This window comes from Vulpes lagopus, chromosome 7 (assembly GCF_018345385.1).
Source record: "Vulpes lagopus strain Blue_001 chromosome 7, ASM1834538v1, whole genome shotgun sequence".
Classification (NCBI taxonomy): Eukaryota; Metazoa; Chordata; class Mammalia; order Carnivora; family Canidae; genus Vulpes; species Vulpes lagopus.
Window position 1 is genome coordinate 129,385,653 of NC_054830.1, and position 17,867 is coordinate 129,403,519.

The following is a 17,867-nucleotide window of genomic DNA, read 5'->3' on the forward strand; positions in this document are numbered from 1 at the left end:
GGAAGCAGTGAGAGAAAGCTATAAGCAGGGGGCTGAAAGGATCAGGCCTCAGTCTTGGGAACAGAGGAACAATCTCGCCTAGAACAGAGAAAGTAAAGCCCCAAGATGCAAGATGTCCTGGAGAGTGTCTGCAAAGCGAGGTGAGAGTCCACGCAGGCAGGGGCACTGGGAAAAGAAGGGCAGGGCCAGATGTGAGTGACAGATGGAGTCTGAGAAATGTAGTGAGAATCCTTCAGACAATTAGAAAGAAAAATGAGGCAGAGGGTAGACTCACACTCAGAAGGAGGCAGCAGGCAGCTGAAATTCAAGGCATAGAAAAACAGGTCTGGAGAAGATTGAAGAAAGGACCAGGAGGATGTGGAGAAAACATGGAGAGGGGGGACTGAGCTACATGTTTGGGGATAGGGCCTTTCTAATTAGTATAGGACATTTCAAGCATATGAAAAATTATAGAAAATAACAAACCTGTACAGTGTTTTTTAAATTTTACTATTTGTACCTAAAATAATCATATACATCCTCTTCACCAAGTGGGCTCCAAACCACAGGTTCCTCTTACCAAATTTTCTCCAAAGTTGGCCTCATATACAGTAAAATTACAAAGAATTTTAAACTACTGTGTGTTGCTAGGCTTGAAATAGTTACATGCAAATTCAGTTACCTTCGCTATGGGGCCCATCATAACCTTTCGATAGTACATTTTTTAAAAAGATTTTATTTATTTATTTATTCATGAGAGACACAGAAAGAAAGTCAGAGACGCAGGCAGAGGGAGAAGCAGGCTCCATGCAGGGAGCCCTATGCAGGACTCGATCCCGGGTCTCCAGGATCACGCCCCCGGCCAAAGGCAGGCGCTAAACTGCTGAGCCACCCAGGGATCCCCCAAGATAATACATTTTTTATAATGCCCACTGACTATTCTAAAATGCAATTTATAGGTAATAAGCTTGCCAACACTCAAAATTCCAAAAAAAATTAATATAAAGTCCTATTGTATAAAGGAGAAATCAATTATAAAGTGTATTTCAATATATAAATAAGGCACAATTACCGCTAAAAGAAATAAGGCAACCAGACACTTGTACCTAAAATCCCTGATGGTGGCAGTACGGGTATTGCCTTTTTTTTTTTTTTTTTTTTTTTTAGATTTTATTTACTCAAGAGAGACACAGAGAGAGGCAGAGACACAGGCAGAGGGAGAAGCAGGCGCCTCACGAGGAGCCTGATGCGGGACTCGAACCCAGAACTCTGGGATCACTACCTGAGCCAAAGACAGACGCTCAACCGCTGGGCCACCCAGGTGTCTCTATGTAGGATTTTTTCATTTAAAAAAAAAATCTTGATTTTCTACCTCGCCTAGAGCTTGTTCTGAAGAGTGCTGCAGAAAAGTGTCAAAATAGAAAAAGTAAGTCCTGCAACGAAAATCAGAAAGAGGAAATAGAGCCAGGATGAAACTAAAGCCCTCGGGCTGTGTTCCAAGGCAGGGGGAGGGGGCGCAGGACGCAGCAAGAGTCATTTTCTGGACCCAAGTCCTCTCAACTGCCAGGAGTATGGGTGCTGCTTTTTAGGTTATGATTTGTACTTCCCTGAACTTTTTTAAGGTTAAAGAGAGAAGGAGGGTGAGGAAGAGGAAGGAGAACTTCGCGAAGATGCGGAGAAAAAAAAAATCCCTGCCCGCCCGGACGGAGACCGCCGCCCACCCGCGCGCCCGCCCGCGCCAAGTCCTCCGCCCGCCGGGGCCACGTGACGCGGCCAAGATGGCCGAAGGCGAAGACGGCTCCCTGGCGGGGCGGGAACCGAGGCCGGAACCCGGAGAAGAGTTCGAGATCGTGGACCGCAGCCAGCTGCCTAGCCCTGGCGAACTGCGGAGCGCGGCGAAGCCTCAGGCGGGGTCGGAGGGCTGGTCGGCGCCCATCCTGACCCTGGCGCGGAAGGCCACGGGCAACCTGTCGGCGAGCTGCGGGATCGCGCTGCGCGCGGCCGCAGCGCTGGGCGGCGCGGACGGCGGCGGGGACGGCGGCGCCGACAGCGGAGCGCGCGCAGGTAGGCCGGGGCGGGGGGGCGGGGGGAGGGGCCGCGCGCGCCCGCGGAGCAGGCGGCCGTTTCGCTGAGCGGGTGGGGAGCCGGGCTGGCGAGGGCGTCGAGGCTCCGAGGCTTGTCAGACGAGTTATGCAGAACCAACCTGCTACACGTGTTCTTTACGCTGTGCAAGCCGAGCCAAGATAAATGCGCGGGTTTGGGTGCTCTGAGATCCGGCGGCTCCGCTACCGCACCAGGCAACATCCTGTCCCTCGGTGCTGGATAAGAAAATGCACGAGTTAAAGCTTACGTAGTCCGTATTCATTTTTTAAAAACTGAGGAACTGAGTCTCCAGTTCCGCTCTGTGCGGTGAACCTCGAGATGCGCGCTCCGACGTGGAAGTCAGGAGGCGGTGGTTCCAGGTGAGCCGTGCAGCCAGCTCGCTGTCTGATGCCCAGACTGTGCAACGGGGACTTTTGGGTTCCCCAGGGAGCTCTTCTCCTTTTCAGCCCTTGTTATCTGGGATAGACTTTAAGCATGTTAGAAGAATGGAAATAATGGAAATACTAAATGATGATTTTTGAGTGTGAACTGGAAAGCCTTTTAAAAGCCAGATATGAAGAGCTGTGCTCACCAACAGAATAGCCACACGTAAGCAATGCTTAAATGTTAAATTAAGGGACGCCTGGGTGGCTCAGGGTTGGGCATCTGCCTTCGGATCAGGGCGTGATCCCGGGGTCCTGGGATCGAGTCCCACATCAGGCTGCCCCCACAGGGAGCCTGCTTCTCCCTCTGCCTGTGTCTCTGCCTCTCTCTGTGTCTCATGAATAAATAAAATCTTTTTTAAAACATTAAGTGGAAATTAAAAATTCAGTTCCGTCTTCATAGAAAGTGCTGTGGGGCAGAGTTGAGGAAAGTCGGGTGTTACATGTTGGCAAATTGAATTTAAATTGAAATAAATAAATAAAAATAAATAAAAGTGGTAAAAAAAAACCCACTGAGGAGGGCACTTGATGGGATGAGCACTGGGTTTTGTACTATATATTAGCAAATTGAATTTAAATAAAATTTAAAATAAATAGAGGGAAGTCGGTAGTGCTAAGAATGATAATGTGCCATCGAGGTTTCTTGATTCCCTCCTCCCCACGGGTAAATTTGCTGTTTAGAAGTCATCACTGAACCAGCATAGTGAATCCTGAGAATTTCAGTGGTCGGGAAAGTGAGTAGAGGAAAGTTTACAAACAGACTTGTTTTGAGATTCTGGCAGTGGCAAAAAGGTGCAGAAGGTAATGAGGGCGGCTGTTCACACAGGAATCTAGTTCCCACTGGTGCACTGCCTTTGCACACACCTGTGGGTGTTTGATTGTGAACCATCCATTGCCTCCAGTGGCTTTCGGTGAGTTCCAAAAGTCAAGGCATGAGGCGTTCTGGAGGCTTCTGAGATCATGGAGCAAAAGCAAATAATAAATGTTAGTCATCCACTGATATATGACATGGGCCAGTATCTAGAATAGCACCTGGCACAGAATAATAATATCAGTTGAACACGTGTATTTGGAAAATGCTTGTTTTCAATTTATAGTGGCGCTAAAAGTAGCAGCCAACATTTGTATCCTTTGTTTCATGCTTACTAGGTGCCAGGTATTAGTCTTAGATCTGTACCTGCGTTATATTCATTTAACCCTCAAAATAACCCCAGGTGATAGCAGGACTGGCTTCTGAGTGCGCATCAATGTATGCTTTGGCCAATGTGGTCACCCAGGTACTGGGTGAGGTGCCCCACACTTTAAATTCTTATTATCTTCAAATGTGTGTTTTGCAAGTGAAGCCTACTGGGACAGAGGAGCCCTGAGGGGCCTTGGAGCCAGCTGGTGTATGGTCCCACCTTCCACAGCCACAGGCGGTGGGGGGCGGGGAGGGGTACCTGCTGCAGCTGCCCTGGGGCTTCTGCCTGCCCACCCTAGCCCCTGCTCCATGGCCACTGCTAGCCCAGGGAGGGTTGGGGTTGTGCCCTCTGAATCTCAGGGCTTGGCTGGGTGGCCCCTTGCCAACCCAACCAGATACAGACTTCATCTCTGCAGGAAGTGGCAATCCCCTAGAGCCTTTAAAAGGGTAAAGGGAACTTCCATACCTCCACCCACGGAGCCAGCCTATGTGCCAGCCCATGTGCTTAGCCCCATTTTATAAAGAGGGAAACCGAATTAAAGAGAAATAATTTGACCAAGTTACTTCAAAGTAGCAGAGCCAGGGCTTGAGCCAGGCTGTTTCTCGAGCCTGTGCTTAATCATGACATTCAATGCCTCAATGCCTGTATAAGCAGAATGCCATATACCATAGGGATTATTTTAAATATAAGGATAACATTAAAGGAATAACTACCCTAGGATTTAGCACAAATGGTGAATGAACATGGCTTACCCAAGGTGGCAGTTTGGGGAACTGCTGGGCTGTGTGGCCAGTGCAGAGGTAACTAGAATTTGAAGCCATCAAGTAGTGTAGGAATAGGGATGGGAGGCAGCAGGCTCTGAAGGAGGCTTCAGAAAAGCAGGTCAGGAGAAAACAGTGGCCACCACTTCAGCCAGGGCCAGCTCATTCATCTCTTTTACACTGATCCACATACACAAGCAGTGAGGACAGATTTTTCAGAAGAGCAGTGAAGGAGCAGAGATTAAATGTGAGCAGCAGTCTTGCCAGATAAAAATCCATTGGTGATGGAGGTTAAAGGAAACTGATGTGGATTAGTGTGGAATGCTTTGAATAGTTGTTTTATTTTTTAAAAAAGATTTTATTTATTCATAGAGACACACAGAGAGAGGCAGAGACACAGGCAGAGGGAGAAGCAGGCTCCATGCAGAGAGCCCGACGTGGGACTCCATCCAGGGTCTCCAGGATCACGCCCTGGGCTGCAGGGGCGCTAAACCGCTGCGCCACCAGGGCTGCCCTGAATAGTTGTTTAAAACGTTGTCCCCCATGGGTCCTGTTAGCGCAGCGTGCCACTGTGATCCTGTACTCTGTGGTTGACTTGTTTGGTGGGTTTTTTTGTTGTTGTTGCTGCTGTTGTTTTAAGTAATAAAGGCAGGTGGTAAAAAAAAACAAAGAAATCACACCATACAAAATATCAGTGTAGAGTATGTCCTCCTGCACAGAAACTGTCCCCAATCCTATCATAGCTTTCAGAGAGTGATTGCAAAGCCTGCTTGTTCCTAAGAGTTAACATGACCAGCACAATGCTTGCGCATGGGTGCTCTTTTCTTCTATAATTACTTAGGTATGTATTTGCATCAGACAGGTGGTATGTATGATTGTGCCTTTCTCTGTTCTTGTCCGTGGGAAATTTTATTTTCCATGTGTCTAAGTGTAACAGGTGTGTCTAAGTGACCCTCCCCAGCCAGTGGAGAAGCCCAGTAACATTTTCCATGTCATGCTGCTGAAATCCAGCTAGCCCTTGAGATAAATGAGTGGAAATTCCTGACAGTTGGGAAAGCATTAAAGTTTTCTTCCTTGTCAGTAGAGAGGAACACTGTACTGTATTGTAAGATTCTCCAAGACACCCTAGGGCTACCCAAAACTAAAACTCAAGTTTATAAAGAATCTACTCTATAATGTAGAGCCCAACAACAACAATAAAAAAAAAAAACCTGTACCCCCCACTAGACATCATGCCTACTCTCTCTCTATACCAAAGGTGACAAGCTGGCAGCCCTATGAGTTCTCTGTGTCTGGTAGTTGCATTTTATATGCTGCACGGTATAAAAGCATTTAAACAAAACAAAACAAAATGTTAGCCAATGAGCAGACTACCTAAAAACCCAGATGCCCAGCTTCTGAAAACTCTGCATCCGACACTGTTGACCAGCATTTCTCCTGCTGGAGGGTGGTGCTCAGCTGGGTTGCTCCCTGGGTATCTATGGGGCCCAGGTCCCCTCCACCTCATCCTCCCTCAGCAGCACTCGATTCTGTTCCCAGCCTGGCTCCTGCACAACAGTCAAGATCCAGATCCCTGAGCAGACAATTTATTTGGCAATTCAGGAAATGTAGAACTTGGTAACATTCTGTGTGTTGTGCTATTATTAATGAAGCTTTAAGAGGTGACTAGCGGGGATCCCTGGGTGGCGCAGCGGTTTAGCGCCTGCCTTTGGCCTAGGGCGTGATCCTGGAGACCCGGGATCGAGTCCCACGGCTCCCGGTGCATGGAGCCTGCTTCTCCCTCTGCCTGTGTCTCTGTCTCTCTCTCTGTTACTATCATAAATAAAAATAAAAAAATAAAATTTAAGAGGTGACTAGCTTGACCAAAGTCCCAAACCAGTAAAACTGAGAGATGGAATGGCTTAAAGATACACTTCACATTTTCCATAGCTCTCTAAATGGAGCACTGATGGGAACAGGTGAGTCATAAAGCAGAGGGATGGATAGGATGGCTGCAGAACACAGCCACATACCCAGGAATGGTGATAGTGATGTGGGGAACAAAGGCAAAAAAAAAAATTTTTTTAAATTAAATTTCCTTACAGCCTACAGCCTGCTGACAAGTCCTTGAAACAGGCAGAGCGACATTCCTCTAGGGACTCAGCTGCCTTGTGTTAGTTAACACTTTGCTAAGGGCAAAAGGTAATCTTAGCCCAAACCCCAGAGTCTTGTAAGTCTATTTTAACAAATAAAAATTACTTTGGAAACTTGAGCCAGGCTTCCTTTGTCTCTACTCTCCCAAGACCCATGTTGGCAGTCATCCCCCAAGCATATGGTCCAGCGATATATATCTGAAGGGTCTTACGACTTACGGTTTATTAGAAGGTAATAAATGACCTTTCCCCAACAATAGCTAGCCCCCTCAAGGTCCTGGAGACCTTGCTTCCAAAATTCCTTAGAAACTTAGGCTATCCCTAACCCCATTCCAACTTGAGAGCATATAATGGGCCACTTCTCATGACCCCAGTGCAGCTCTTTCTGCCCACAAATCCTGTCCCTGTGCTTTTATAAAACCACCTTTTTGCACCAAAGACGTCTCAGGAATTCTTTCTTGGCCATCGGTCCCGCACCCCAACATCTTTCCTCATCAATAGGAGCCACTGCCACCCAGTTCTGATCACCTGAAACACTAGCCTTCATGTTTTTTGCTCATATGAGCCCCTAAAAAAAATCTTCAGCTTTTAAGGTTGACATGTAAAATTCTTTTTTTTTTTTTAAGATTTACTTATTTATTTATTCATGAGAAACACAGAGAGGGAGAGAGAGAGGCAGAGACACAGGCAGAGGGAGAAGCAGGCTCCATGCAAGGAGCCTGATGTGGGACTTGATCCCCCGTCTCCAGGATCACACCCTGGGCTGCAGGCAGCGCTAAACCGCTGCACCACCGGGGCTGCCCCATGTAAAATTCTTCATCAAGATTTTAAAGTTTATATTTTCTGGCTAATTGAAAATATTAGCTTTTTATTTTTTATTTTTATTTTATTTTATTATTTTTTTTTTTATGATAGTCACAGAGAGAGAGAGAGAGGCAGAGACACAGGCGGAGGGAGAAGCAGGCTCCATGCACCGGGAGCCTGATGTGGGATTCGATCCCGGGTCTCCAGGATCGCGTCCTGGGCCAAAGGCAGGCGCCAAACCGCTGCGCCACCCAGGGATCCCAGCTTTTTATTTTTTTATTTATTTTTTTAAATATTAACTTTTTAAAATGTTACATCATTCTTTATGATGATGATGTTACATCATCATTAAAGTGTTACATCATTCTTTAAGTGGTATGTAAATACCTAAATGATTTGATAAGTACTACCATCCATCTTAAAAATAAATGACAAGTTATTTGAAAACTTTACATTTTATTTACAGATTTTTATTTTTAAGTAATCTCTACTGAGTGCAGCATGGGGCTGAAACTCACAACCCCAAGATCAAGCAAGAGTCGTGCACGCTCTACCAATTGAGCCAGCCAGGTGCCCCTGAAAACTGTATATTTTCCCTTTTATTCCTTGAACTTGAATTCCACTTCCATATGTTTAAAAAATTGTTATTATTTATTTTATTTGAGAGGGAGAGAGCAAGAGAGAGAGAGATAGCATGAGCAGGGGGAGGAGCAGAAGAAGAAGCAGACTCCCCTCTGAGCAGAGAGCCTAATGTGTGACTCAATCCCAGGACCTCGGGATCATGAGCTGAGCTGAAGGCAGATGCTTATGCCACTGAGCCACTCAGGCACCCATCATTTCTTATTATTTTAATGGTAATCCATGCCATAAGAAAAATATTTTATACACTTAGAACTTTAGTCACAAGAAAAGTTTATTGAATTTTAATTTATTTACATTTTTTTCCTGAGATATATGATAGGATGACCAATAGAAATTTTCTCTTAAAAATCTTTTAAAAGAGATGCCTGGGTGGCTCAGTGGTTGAGCGTCTGCCTTCAGCCCAGGGCGTGATCCTGGAGACCCCGGAGTCCTACATTGGCTCCCTGCAGGGAGCCTGCTTCTTCCCCTGCCTTTGTCTCTGCCCTTCTCTCTCTGTGTGTTTCTCATGAATAAATAAATAAAATCTTTAAAAAAAAAATAAAAATAATCTTTAAAAAAAAGATTTTATTTATTTATTGACAGAGCGTACACACAAGGGAAGCGGAAGGCAGAGAGAGAGGAAGAAAGAGACTCTCTACCTGGGGCTCCATCCCACAACCTGAGCAAAGACAGACCAGACACTTAACTGATTGAGTCACCCAGGTGCCCCTGTCAAGCTTTTGAATTCCTTCCTAGTTATGTGCCCCAAGTCACATTGATCTGTTGTCAGAAATTATTTTTTGTTCCTTTATTTTTGTTTAAAACAAATGACTGGGCAGCCCCGGTGGCCCAGCGGTTTAGCGCCACCTTCAGCGTGGGGTGTGATCCTGGAGACCCTGGATCGAGTCCCACGTCAGGCTTCCTGCATGGAGCCTGCTTCTCCTTCTGCCTGTGTCTCTGCCTCTCTCTCTGTGTATCTGTAATGAATAAATAAATAAAATTTTAAAAATAAATAAATAATAATAAATAAAACAAATGACTATCACCTAACTTGCAAAAGGATGCAACCCAGTCATATTAAAGACATTTCTCAATCTCAAAATGTTCCCCCAAAAAAGCCTTTGCCCAAACTTATCAAAAGAAAATTATACTTAAAAAAAAAATTATACTTGTAATTCTTTCACTTGGTTACCTTATTTAATCCAGAGCACTCCAAATGGTTGGAGACCCCTGAGTATTGCTTATTTCATTACGCCTTTGCCGATATATTTTTTGACAAAAAGACTTAGTTTATGTGTATTTCAAACCCATTTTCTTCAAAAACATGGAGCTACAGTTTTGGCCTACAGTTTTCCATCTAATTTATGGAACATGTCCATCAAGTTAATGGTACATCCTAGGGAGGAGTATTGAGACTGGCTGAGAATAATTACGTGTATGCATGGGGAAAAAATTTTTAACCTTCTAAATTCAGGCTAGCCGCAGAAAACTAGAGACCAGGGGATCCCTGGGTGGCTCAGCAGTTTAGCACCTGCCTTCGGCCCGGGGCGTGGTCCTGGAGTCCCACATCTGGCTCCCTGCATGGAGCCTGCTTCTCCCTCTGCCTGTGTCTCTGCTTTTCTGTGTGTGTGTGTGTGTGTGTGTGTGTGTGTGTGTGTGTGTCTCATGAATAAATAAAATCTTTAAAAAAAAAAAACAACAACAACTGAAAAAACCACTCCAAGACCAGGTTTTCTTAACTGAGTACAATAAAGCAATGAGAGATTGGACGCTCTTCATGTTTTGGGTGACTTGAAGGAGGCTCCACTTCCACTTGGTGTTGTGACTCTCTGGACCCCAGATCCATGTGATATAGTTTTGAGTAGTGTTGTTGGTGAGGTCCAGGGAGCCAATGGTCAAGAAAGAATTTTTTAAGATTTTATTTATTTATTTATTAATGAGAAACAAAGAGAAGCAGGCTCCCTGCAGGGAGCCGGATGCAGGACTCTATCCCAGGACCCTCAGATCACACCCTGAGCCAAAGGCAGACCCTCAACCACTGAGCCACCCAGGTACCCTGAGAAAGAATTCTTGAGACATCTTTGGTGCAAAAACGGGATTTTTTTTTTTTAATGGGACAGGACCCATGGGCAGAAAGGGCTGCTGCACTGGGGTTTATGAAGAATGGTTGATTATATTCTTGGGAATTGGGGGAGGTAAGGAAAAAGGTGTCCAAAGGGACTTCATATGCTAAAGACGACTCCGGATACCAGAGGCCTTGCTATTGTCAAACTAAGGTTGCTTTTCCCTCTAGGAAAGCATTAGTGTTAGAGGGTTGGGAGCTTCCTGGAGGCGTGTCATACTCTTGCCTGCCTCAAGTATTGGTTAATGGGTTGCAGGTAATAGGGAAATTTAATTTTATTTGCATTCCCGTTTGCCTTGGTTTCCTACATCTTTGTGGAGGGGAGGGTGGTGTTAGGGCTCCAGGAAATTGAGACTATGGGTCTCTGGAAGTTAGGCTATTGGTAGCAAGATGCTTTTTCCTTTTAAATCACTAAGACATTGGCAAACCGATGGAGACTCATGTCCTGCAGGACTGTGATCTTTATCAGTTAACCATAACTGTTTTTCACTTCCCTTAGATTTAGGGCCACCAGGAGTGCCTGGGGAATATCACAGATATCCCACCTGGGGTGGGAGGGATGCGGTGTGTCAGTTAGTGCTCCATCCTCAGCTTGCCTTCTGCTCCCTCTTCAGATGCATCAGAAGGAAGATGTGGGATAGGGAGTGAATCAATAACCAGGCTGCCAGGACTGGAGTGCAAGAGCATCCTGGCTCTGGGGGTCCCAAACAAGACGAGGTTCAGCCCCTGGCTGCTGGTAAAATCCAGTTGTAGAGAAACGAGTGGTGGTGAAACGGGAAAAGAATTTATTGCAGTGTGACAATACTGGGAAAACGGTGGGGTAGCGTCTCAAAGGTGGTCTACAAAGTGCTGAAAATACTGTAGATTTATATAAGAAAAATGTGGGACAAAGGACAGTGGGTATGGGCGAGTGGTCAGGTCACGTTGATCCTTGTCTTGGGTTCAGTCACATGGGATCGGGCTGGCTTGGAGTAGTCCTTATTGCTTGAGGGGGTAGTTTGGGTTCCCATCAGGGGGTGCCTTGCCCACAGTCTTTCGCTGCAGGTGAGAGGCTGGAAAGAATTTAATCAATTAGAAAGTATAGACTGAGGTCAAAGTGGAAGTGAATGAAGCCCTCTTTCACATGGGGCTAACCTGTAGAGCTGTGAACTTGAGGGGCAGAAAGGATCTCCTTCAAACATCTGGGCTTGCCTGGCGCTCGGCACATCCCTGTTCTGATGAGCAGAGCCCTGGTTTACAGATCTGGCGTGGTGTCTTCTTCAGTAAATCTTTACAAACTGCTTCTATGTTTATTGGCCTCTTAAGGGTTTCACCCTCCTCTTAATGAGGCTTTACAATTTTTTTCTTTGCCAATTAACCAGTCCATTAACACTTAGAATTTATAAATGGAATACATAGGATTCTTTCAAAATTTAAAATAATTACACCACCCCCACCCATTTAATCAACCCATTTTTCTCTGTTGAAACGTTTAGACCGATTTTTCTTTCCCAGCAGCTGTCTTTCGTGGGTGTTTTGAGAGACTTTAGAATTTTTAGTCCCAGGCTGTTGGAAGTCTCAATAATATTTATTTACTTAATACCTTTATTATAAATTCACGATCATATGGTTCTCTTTGATGTAGCTATCTATGTGTGCACTCTTTTAACTATCTATATGGACTTTTTTGTTGTTTGTTCTTAAGATTTTATTTATTCATGAGAGACACAGAGGCAGAGAGACATAGGCAGAGGGAGAACTTTTCTTGCAGGGAGCCCGATGGAGGACTGGATCCCAGGACCTCTGGATCACGACTTGAGCAGAAGGCATATGCTCAACCACTGAGCCACCCAGGTGCCCCATCTTTAGGTTTATATTAACGATAATGAAGGCAAACAGCTATCAGCAAAGGATTCCTATCAATATTACTTTATACAGAGTATATAGTTCAAAGGACAATTGAGCAAGAAAGTTAAAAGGTTTCCCATGCTGTTTTCAGAGTCCTGGCAGACAATAAACATGGAAAGCTCTTTAACCTCAGTGGTAGACAGGTGCCCGCTGGCGGGACGCGACTCCACCCCTACCCCCGCGTCAGGATGGGGTGCGGAGGTCCTTCTCCCGCCAGGACTCGTGCACAGCGTGGAGTATCTGGTACTGACAGCTCACAAACTTTTTTTACTCTCAAAGCAAAGCAACATTAATGGGAGTTGAAGTGGAAACGTAGCTGAGTTATTTTCTAGCGGTTTGACATACCAAAAAAAAGCGTAAAACTCCTGTTTTCCACTGTGGCTCAGGGGCAGAGGCTTCCTTGGAAGCACTTGAGTTGACACCGTCGGAGTAAGCAGGCTGGGGGGACCCGGAGTGGACGGGCCCAGCCGGAGGCCACGCCCACGAAGCTCCCGGGCGCCATTTTGCATTCTCCGCCCCGGAGCTTCGTGGGCGTGGCCTCCGGCTGGGCCCGTCCAATCGGGATGCACAGCGGCGGAACCCTGCTGCCCTGCTCGCCTTCTAGCTTGGGGCGGGCTTTCTGGAGTTTGGCGCCTTCCATTGGTCGAAAATGAAATGCTGGGTGAAATGCCAATCGCGGTGGGTCTTAGTAGGGCTGTCGCCTTAGCAACGCGCGGAGCCGCCTGGGAGAGGTCTCCGAGACTGACCGGGGAGCGGCTCAGGTGCCCAGGTGCAGCCGTGACCTCCCGGAATCAGAGGCGGGTTGGCGGCGAAGCCCAATTATCCGTCCAGCCTCACGTCCGCGCTGCGGACAGATCACCTGCCCCCTCCCCTCCCCTCCCCCCCTCGCCTGGCCGGTCCTGACCAACCTCCTCACCGCGGACCACCCTCAGTCCATTAACCAGGCTGTCCTGATTTCTGCCCCAACAGCTTCCAGGTGCCAGATGATGGAGGAGCGTACCAACTTGATGCACATGATGAAACTCAGCGTCAAAGTCCTGCTCCAGTCTGCCCTGAGCCTGGGCCGCAGTTTGGATGCAGACCATGCCCCCTTGCAGCAGTTCTTTGTAGTGATGGAGCACTGCCTCAAACACGGGCTGAAAGGTGAGCCTGAGAGGGCGTTCGGAGTCGGGTAGTTGGGGCCAGCTGTTTGCTCGGCACGTATTCATCAGTGCTGGGCATTGTTCTGGATGCTGGGATGACAGCAGGGTGCGAAACAGGCGGGGTGCCCGCTCGCCAGATCCGACGATGAGAGCAGCACCCTCCGAGGGGAAATGCCAGGCAGGCGGCATGTACAATATTTAGCGTTCTGGTAGTCACGTTAAACGATAAATAAATAAAAAGAAACAGCTGACATTAATTTAAGAGCACATTTTATTGCCCCAGTATATCCAAAATATTATGATTTTGACACTGAAGCAGTATTTAAAAGCCTTATTGATGAGATATTTTAAATTCTACTTTATTCTACTAAGGCTTAAAAACCCACCATGTGTTGTTTCATAGCTCATCGCAATTGCACCGGCTACATTTCAGGTGCTCAGGAGCACATGTGGCCAGTGACTCTCGCAGACAGCACAGTTCTAAGGGACCAAACAGACAATAAACCCAGAAACACACTTAATTACAAAATGCTACACATCCAAAGAAGCGGCAAGGGTTTTGGCTATAGTGAGAGGGGAGGTCTTGCTGGGGCGGGCAGGGGAGGGGGCGGTGAACTATGAGCTGAGACCTAAAGGAGGAAGAGCTGTGCAGAAATTTGGGGCAAGAGCATACCTTGCAGGGGTGGGGAGAAACAGGTGGGCAGAAGTTCTGGGTGAGACCAAGTTTGGTTTGAGGAAGATGCCAGTGGGTTCTGGGGAAAGTGGAAAGAGATGAGGTCAGGGAAACCAGTTGGCCAGGCGAGGAAAGGCTGGATCATATAAGCCATTATAGGTCATGTGAGGAGTTAAATTTTATTCTAAATATATGTCTGCAGGATTTTAAGCAAAGGAAAACTGACCTGACTTACATTTTTAAAAGAACTTGCACGTGTGTGAAGAGATTGTGAAGGGAGGGGGTGGCTATATTAGGAGCATGGAGACCCACTAGGTTATTGGCAGCAGTTCAGATGAGAGATGGTGGTGCTGATATGAAATCCAGCACTGATGTTGGTATCAGGTAGGAGTTAGAAAGGGGAGGGATTTCTACAAGCTGTATACGTTTACATATATACTTGTTTTATTTCATTGGAGTAAGAGCATAGTCAGGATATCACAGAAACACTGTCACCAGAGAAAGGAGAGGTCATTTGTTAACTTCTTTGAGTCCCCAGGACTAACTCAGAATTAGCAGTAGAGCTGTGAATTGTCCATTTGGCTTTTGGGAGAGACTGTGGGTGCCTGAGGACATTTTTACAACCTGTTCTTATGAATAACACTTTTGTTTTCCCTTTTAGTTAAGAAGAGTTTTATTGGCCAAAATAAATCTTTCTTTGGTCCTTTGGAGCTGGTGGAGAAACTTTGTCCAGAAGCAGCAGATATAGCCACTAGTGTCAGAAATCTGCCAGAATTAAAGTGAGTGAGAAGTAGTTAACACTGAATTAATGTTTAAAAAAACTCCCTCGTATTTACCAATTTCTCAATTCCTTGCTGATAAAAACTTTTTCTGATTTAGAACAAATCGTAACATGAGCCATATTCCACTTAAACTTCAGTCCCAGCTCTGCTGCTCATTATCCTCAGGATTTTGAGTCAAGATTTGCCCCTCCCTGAGCCTCAGTTTCATTATCTTTAAAATGGGGACAGCAATTCCTATATGTCAAATGAGTTGTATAGTTTGAAAAAGTGTGGGGCACCTGGCTGGCTTAGTCCATAGAGCACTTGACTCTTGATCTCAGGATCATGAGTTCAAGTCCCATGTTGATCATAAAGATTATTTTAAAAAAAAAAAAAAAAAGGGCACCTAGGTGACTCAGTGGTTGAACGATTGTCTTTGGCTTGAGTCATGATTCCGGGGTCCTGGGATCAAGTACCACATCAGGCTCCCTGCAGGGAGCCTCCTTCTCCCTCTGCCTGTGTCTTTGTCTCTCTGTATGTGTCTCTCATGAATAAATAAAATATTTTAAAAAAATAAAAAAAGGAAAGATGTCACCTGAGGAGCAATTACAAGAGTAAAAGAGGTCATCATTATGCTCTTGGAATCCATGCTTTGGATGCATCTGGGCAGTTTTCTGAATAATATAATTCAGGCCAGATTTTAGATTATGAGACATGGGACATTTGTGAAAAACTGAGTCTGACAAATCATTTGCCATGTCTGGGTTTGCCCTTGGGATCCCCATGCATAGGTTCAAAATAAAAAAAAAAACAAGATAGACTATAAACAAGGCGTCATCATGAAATCTGCATTTAGAGGGGGAAGTAGAGATCCTTGGGCCCATGCAGAAGAGCATTCATTCTTCAGTCTCCCAGAGGGGGACAGCGCTGTCCAGTCTCTGATGCTTCTCCTGTAGAGCCATCCTGTTCCATCTTCAGATAGTAATATAGCATTTACCAAGAGCCTGCCGTGTGCCAGGCATTGTGTTAAGGACATTGTAGGATCTCATTTAAACCCACACAACAGAGTCTCCAGGAAAGCCGTTGGCATCCCCACTGATAAGTTCAGAAACTGACACTGAGCAGCTAAGTAACCTGCCCAAGGTCCCTTGGCAAGGGAATGGTAGAGCCAGGAAGCTCGAATCCTCTAAATCCCACTGACCTCCATTGCTATGGAGCCCTGTGCAGTCTTCTCGATGAAATTGAACCTCTGTCCCTGTCCGTAGTTCAGCCCTCGGGCCTGTACCACAGAAGGCAAAAGCCTTTCGCACCATGACAACATTCATATACGTATTTGTTGACTTCTCAGTTCCCCAAGTCTGCTTTGTTTCAGCAGTTCCTTCTGTGGTCCTGCTGCCCAACCCTTCTGACCAGCTCACCCCCCTCATGAGTGAAGCAGTAGAGATGGAGTTCTGGCGTGTCCAGATTGGAGCAGACCTGGGCTGGTTCTCCTACCCTCAGACCTCTGTTTCCAGTTATGCATGGGAGGCATTTTCAAAGTCTTATGCTAACAAAGAGCTTACTGTCCACTAAACCCCACTACCTCTGTTCCCTTCGTTGCTCTGTGGCTGTGCACAAGTGATAGGCTTAGGTATGGAAATCCTCCTCTGTCGCCAAAAAGGAAATGTACAGTAGTTCCCTTCTCTTGAGGCCTCCAGAGGAATAGCCTCTGTGAGAGAGGTATTTCTTTCACTCTTTCATTAAATAGTAACCTGAAATTTTGACATTATTTTGGAGGTTATGACTAGTGTTTTGGGGGGTGGAAGGGTTGTTTGAAACTTGCAGGATGCATTTTGCATCCTGAGAGGAATCTCTAGTCTGGCGTTTAGTCCCCCTAATTGAAATGAAAATATCTTTTGCAGTATGACCCCATGACCCCAAATTTTTCATTGTTTTCAAGTCAGTTTTTTTTGTTTGTTGTTATTTTAAGGTTTTTATTTATTTGAGAGAGAGCATGGGGCAAAGGAGGCACAGGGAGAGGGTAAAGCAGGCTCCCAGCTGCGCAGGGAGCCTGATGTGGGGCTCGATCCCAGGACCCCAGGATCATGACCTGAGCCACCCAGGCGCCCCACAACATCATTTTTGAGGTGCCTGCGTGGCATTCATTTATATAGCTCATTTGTTTAACTGCAATTTGGGCTTTCTGCTTGTCTTCAGTTTTTCATTATCCAGAGAGTGTGCAGACCATCGCCACACATATATACATGTGCATCCTAAATTATTTCCTTAGTACACATTACTAGATGTAGGATTTTGATAACCCCATCAAATCGCCAGCTCAAGGCATGCTGCCGATTTACATGGCTGGCATGCTGCAAGTGTCTGCATCCATTCGCCACATGGTGCCAACTTTCAGCATCTTTCTTTTTTCTACTTTATTTCCTTTCCTTTTTACTCTGGTTTAACCTCATTTGTTTGGGGGAGGAGGGGCTTCAAAGCCTTTTGTATTGATGGAGTTGGATTAGATGCTCCTGGCTCTGAAGCCCTCAACCCCCACAGCTCCCTTTGATGAAGATACTAAATACACTCATTCTGCTTAGAATAGAGTCTTTCTTTTCTCAAGCACTGTTAGTTCTACAGTTGGGAAGTTTTTTGTTTTCTCTTGATGCGTGCCTTTGCAAAATTATCTCTAAGATTGGTTGCACAACAGCATGAATGTACTAATGAAGGGTACACATGAAAAGGTAAATTTTAGGGGCACCTGAGTGGCTCAGTGGTTGAGCGTCCACCTTTGGCTCAGGTCATGATCCCAGGGTCCTGGATGGAGTCCCACATTGGGCTCCCTGCAGGGAGCCTGCTTTTCCCTCCACCTGTGTTTCTGCTTCTCTCTCTGTGTGTGTCTTAAATAATGAATAAAATCTTAAAAAAAAAGGAAAAGCAAATTTTATATTCTGTGTATTTTACAACTAAAAATAAAACTGCATCTTTGAGCTAATGCCTAGAAATGTGAGGGTTCAACACTGTTTTACGTATTAATTTTTTTTTAAGATTTTTTTTTTTTTTTTATGATAGAGACAGAGAGAGGCAGAGACACAGGAGGAGGGAGAAGCAGGCTCCGTGCCGGAAGCCTGACACGGGACTTGATCCCGGGACTCCAGGATCGCACCCTGGGCCAAAGGCAGGCACCAAACCACTGAGCCACCCAGGGATCCCCTACGTACTAATTTTTTAAAGAAATGTTTATCCATTATACAGACCTAACCAGATTGTTGCTGGCCTCCTGTGAAATTTTATGAATAC

General features: G+C 45.8%; 1 protein-coding gene and 1 long non-coding RNA gene across 6 annotated transcripts in view; one reads left to right on the top strand and one right to left on the bottom strand.

The window, feature by feature from the left end:
* The first annotated feature begins 1,636 nt into the window (after nt 1-1,636).
* Nucleotides 1,637-17,867, top strand: part of RUFY1 (RUN and FYVE domain containing 1) — a 60,597-nt gene continuing 44,366 nt past the window's right edge. The window contains exons 1-3 of one of the 5 annotated variants that reach the window (XM_041760971.1): nt 1,637-2,043; nt 12,982-13,155; nt 14,489-14,606. In XM_041760971.1, the coding sequence (XP_041616905.1) occupies nt 1,650-2,043; nt 12,982-13,155; nt 14,489-14,606 (686 nt within the window). In that variant the 5' untranslated portion in view covers nt 1,637-1,649. Of the gene's footprint in view, nt 2,044-12,677; nt 12,810-12,981; nt 13,156-14,488; nt 14,607-17,867 lie in introns of those variants that run through there. The other 4 variants (XM_041760972.1, XM_041760973.1, XM_041760974.1 and 1 more) reach the window with 4 other exon arrangements.
* LOC121494484 lies at nt 10,894-12,520 on the bottom strand. The gene is made up of 2 exons (XR_005988816.1): nt 12,358-12,520; nt 10,894-11,177 (listed from the first exon to the last, which is right to left on the bottom strand). It is a non-coding gene; the product is annotated as an uncharacterized LOC121494484 (long non-coding RNA).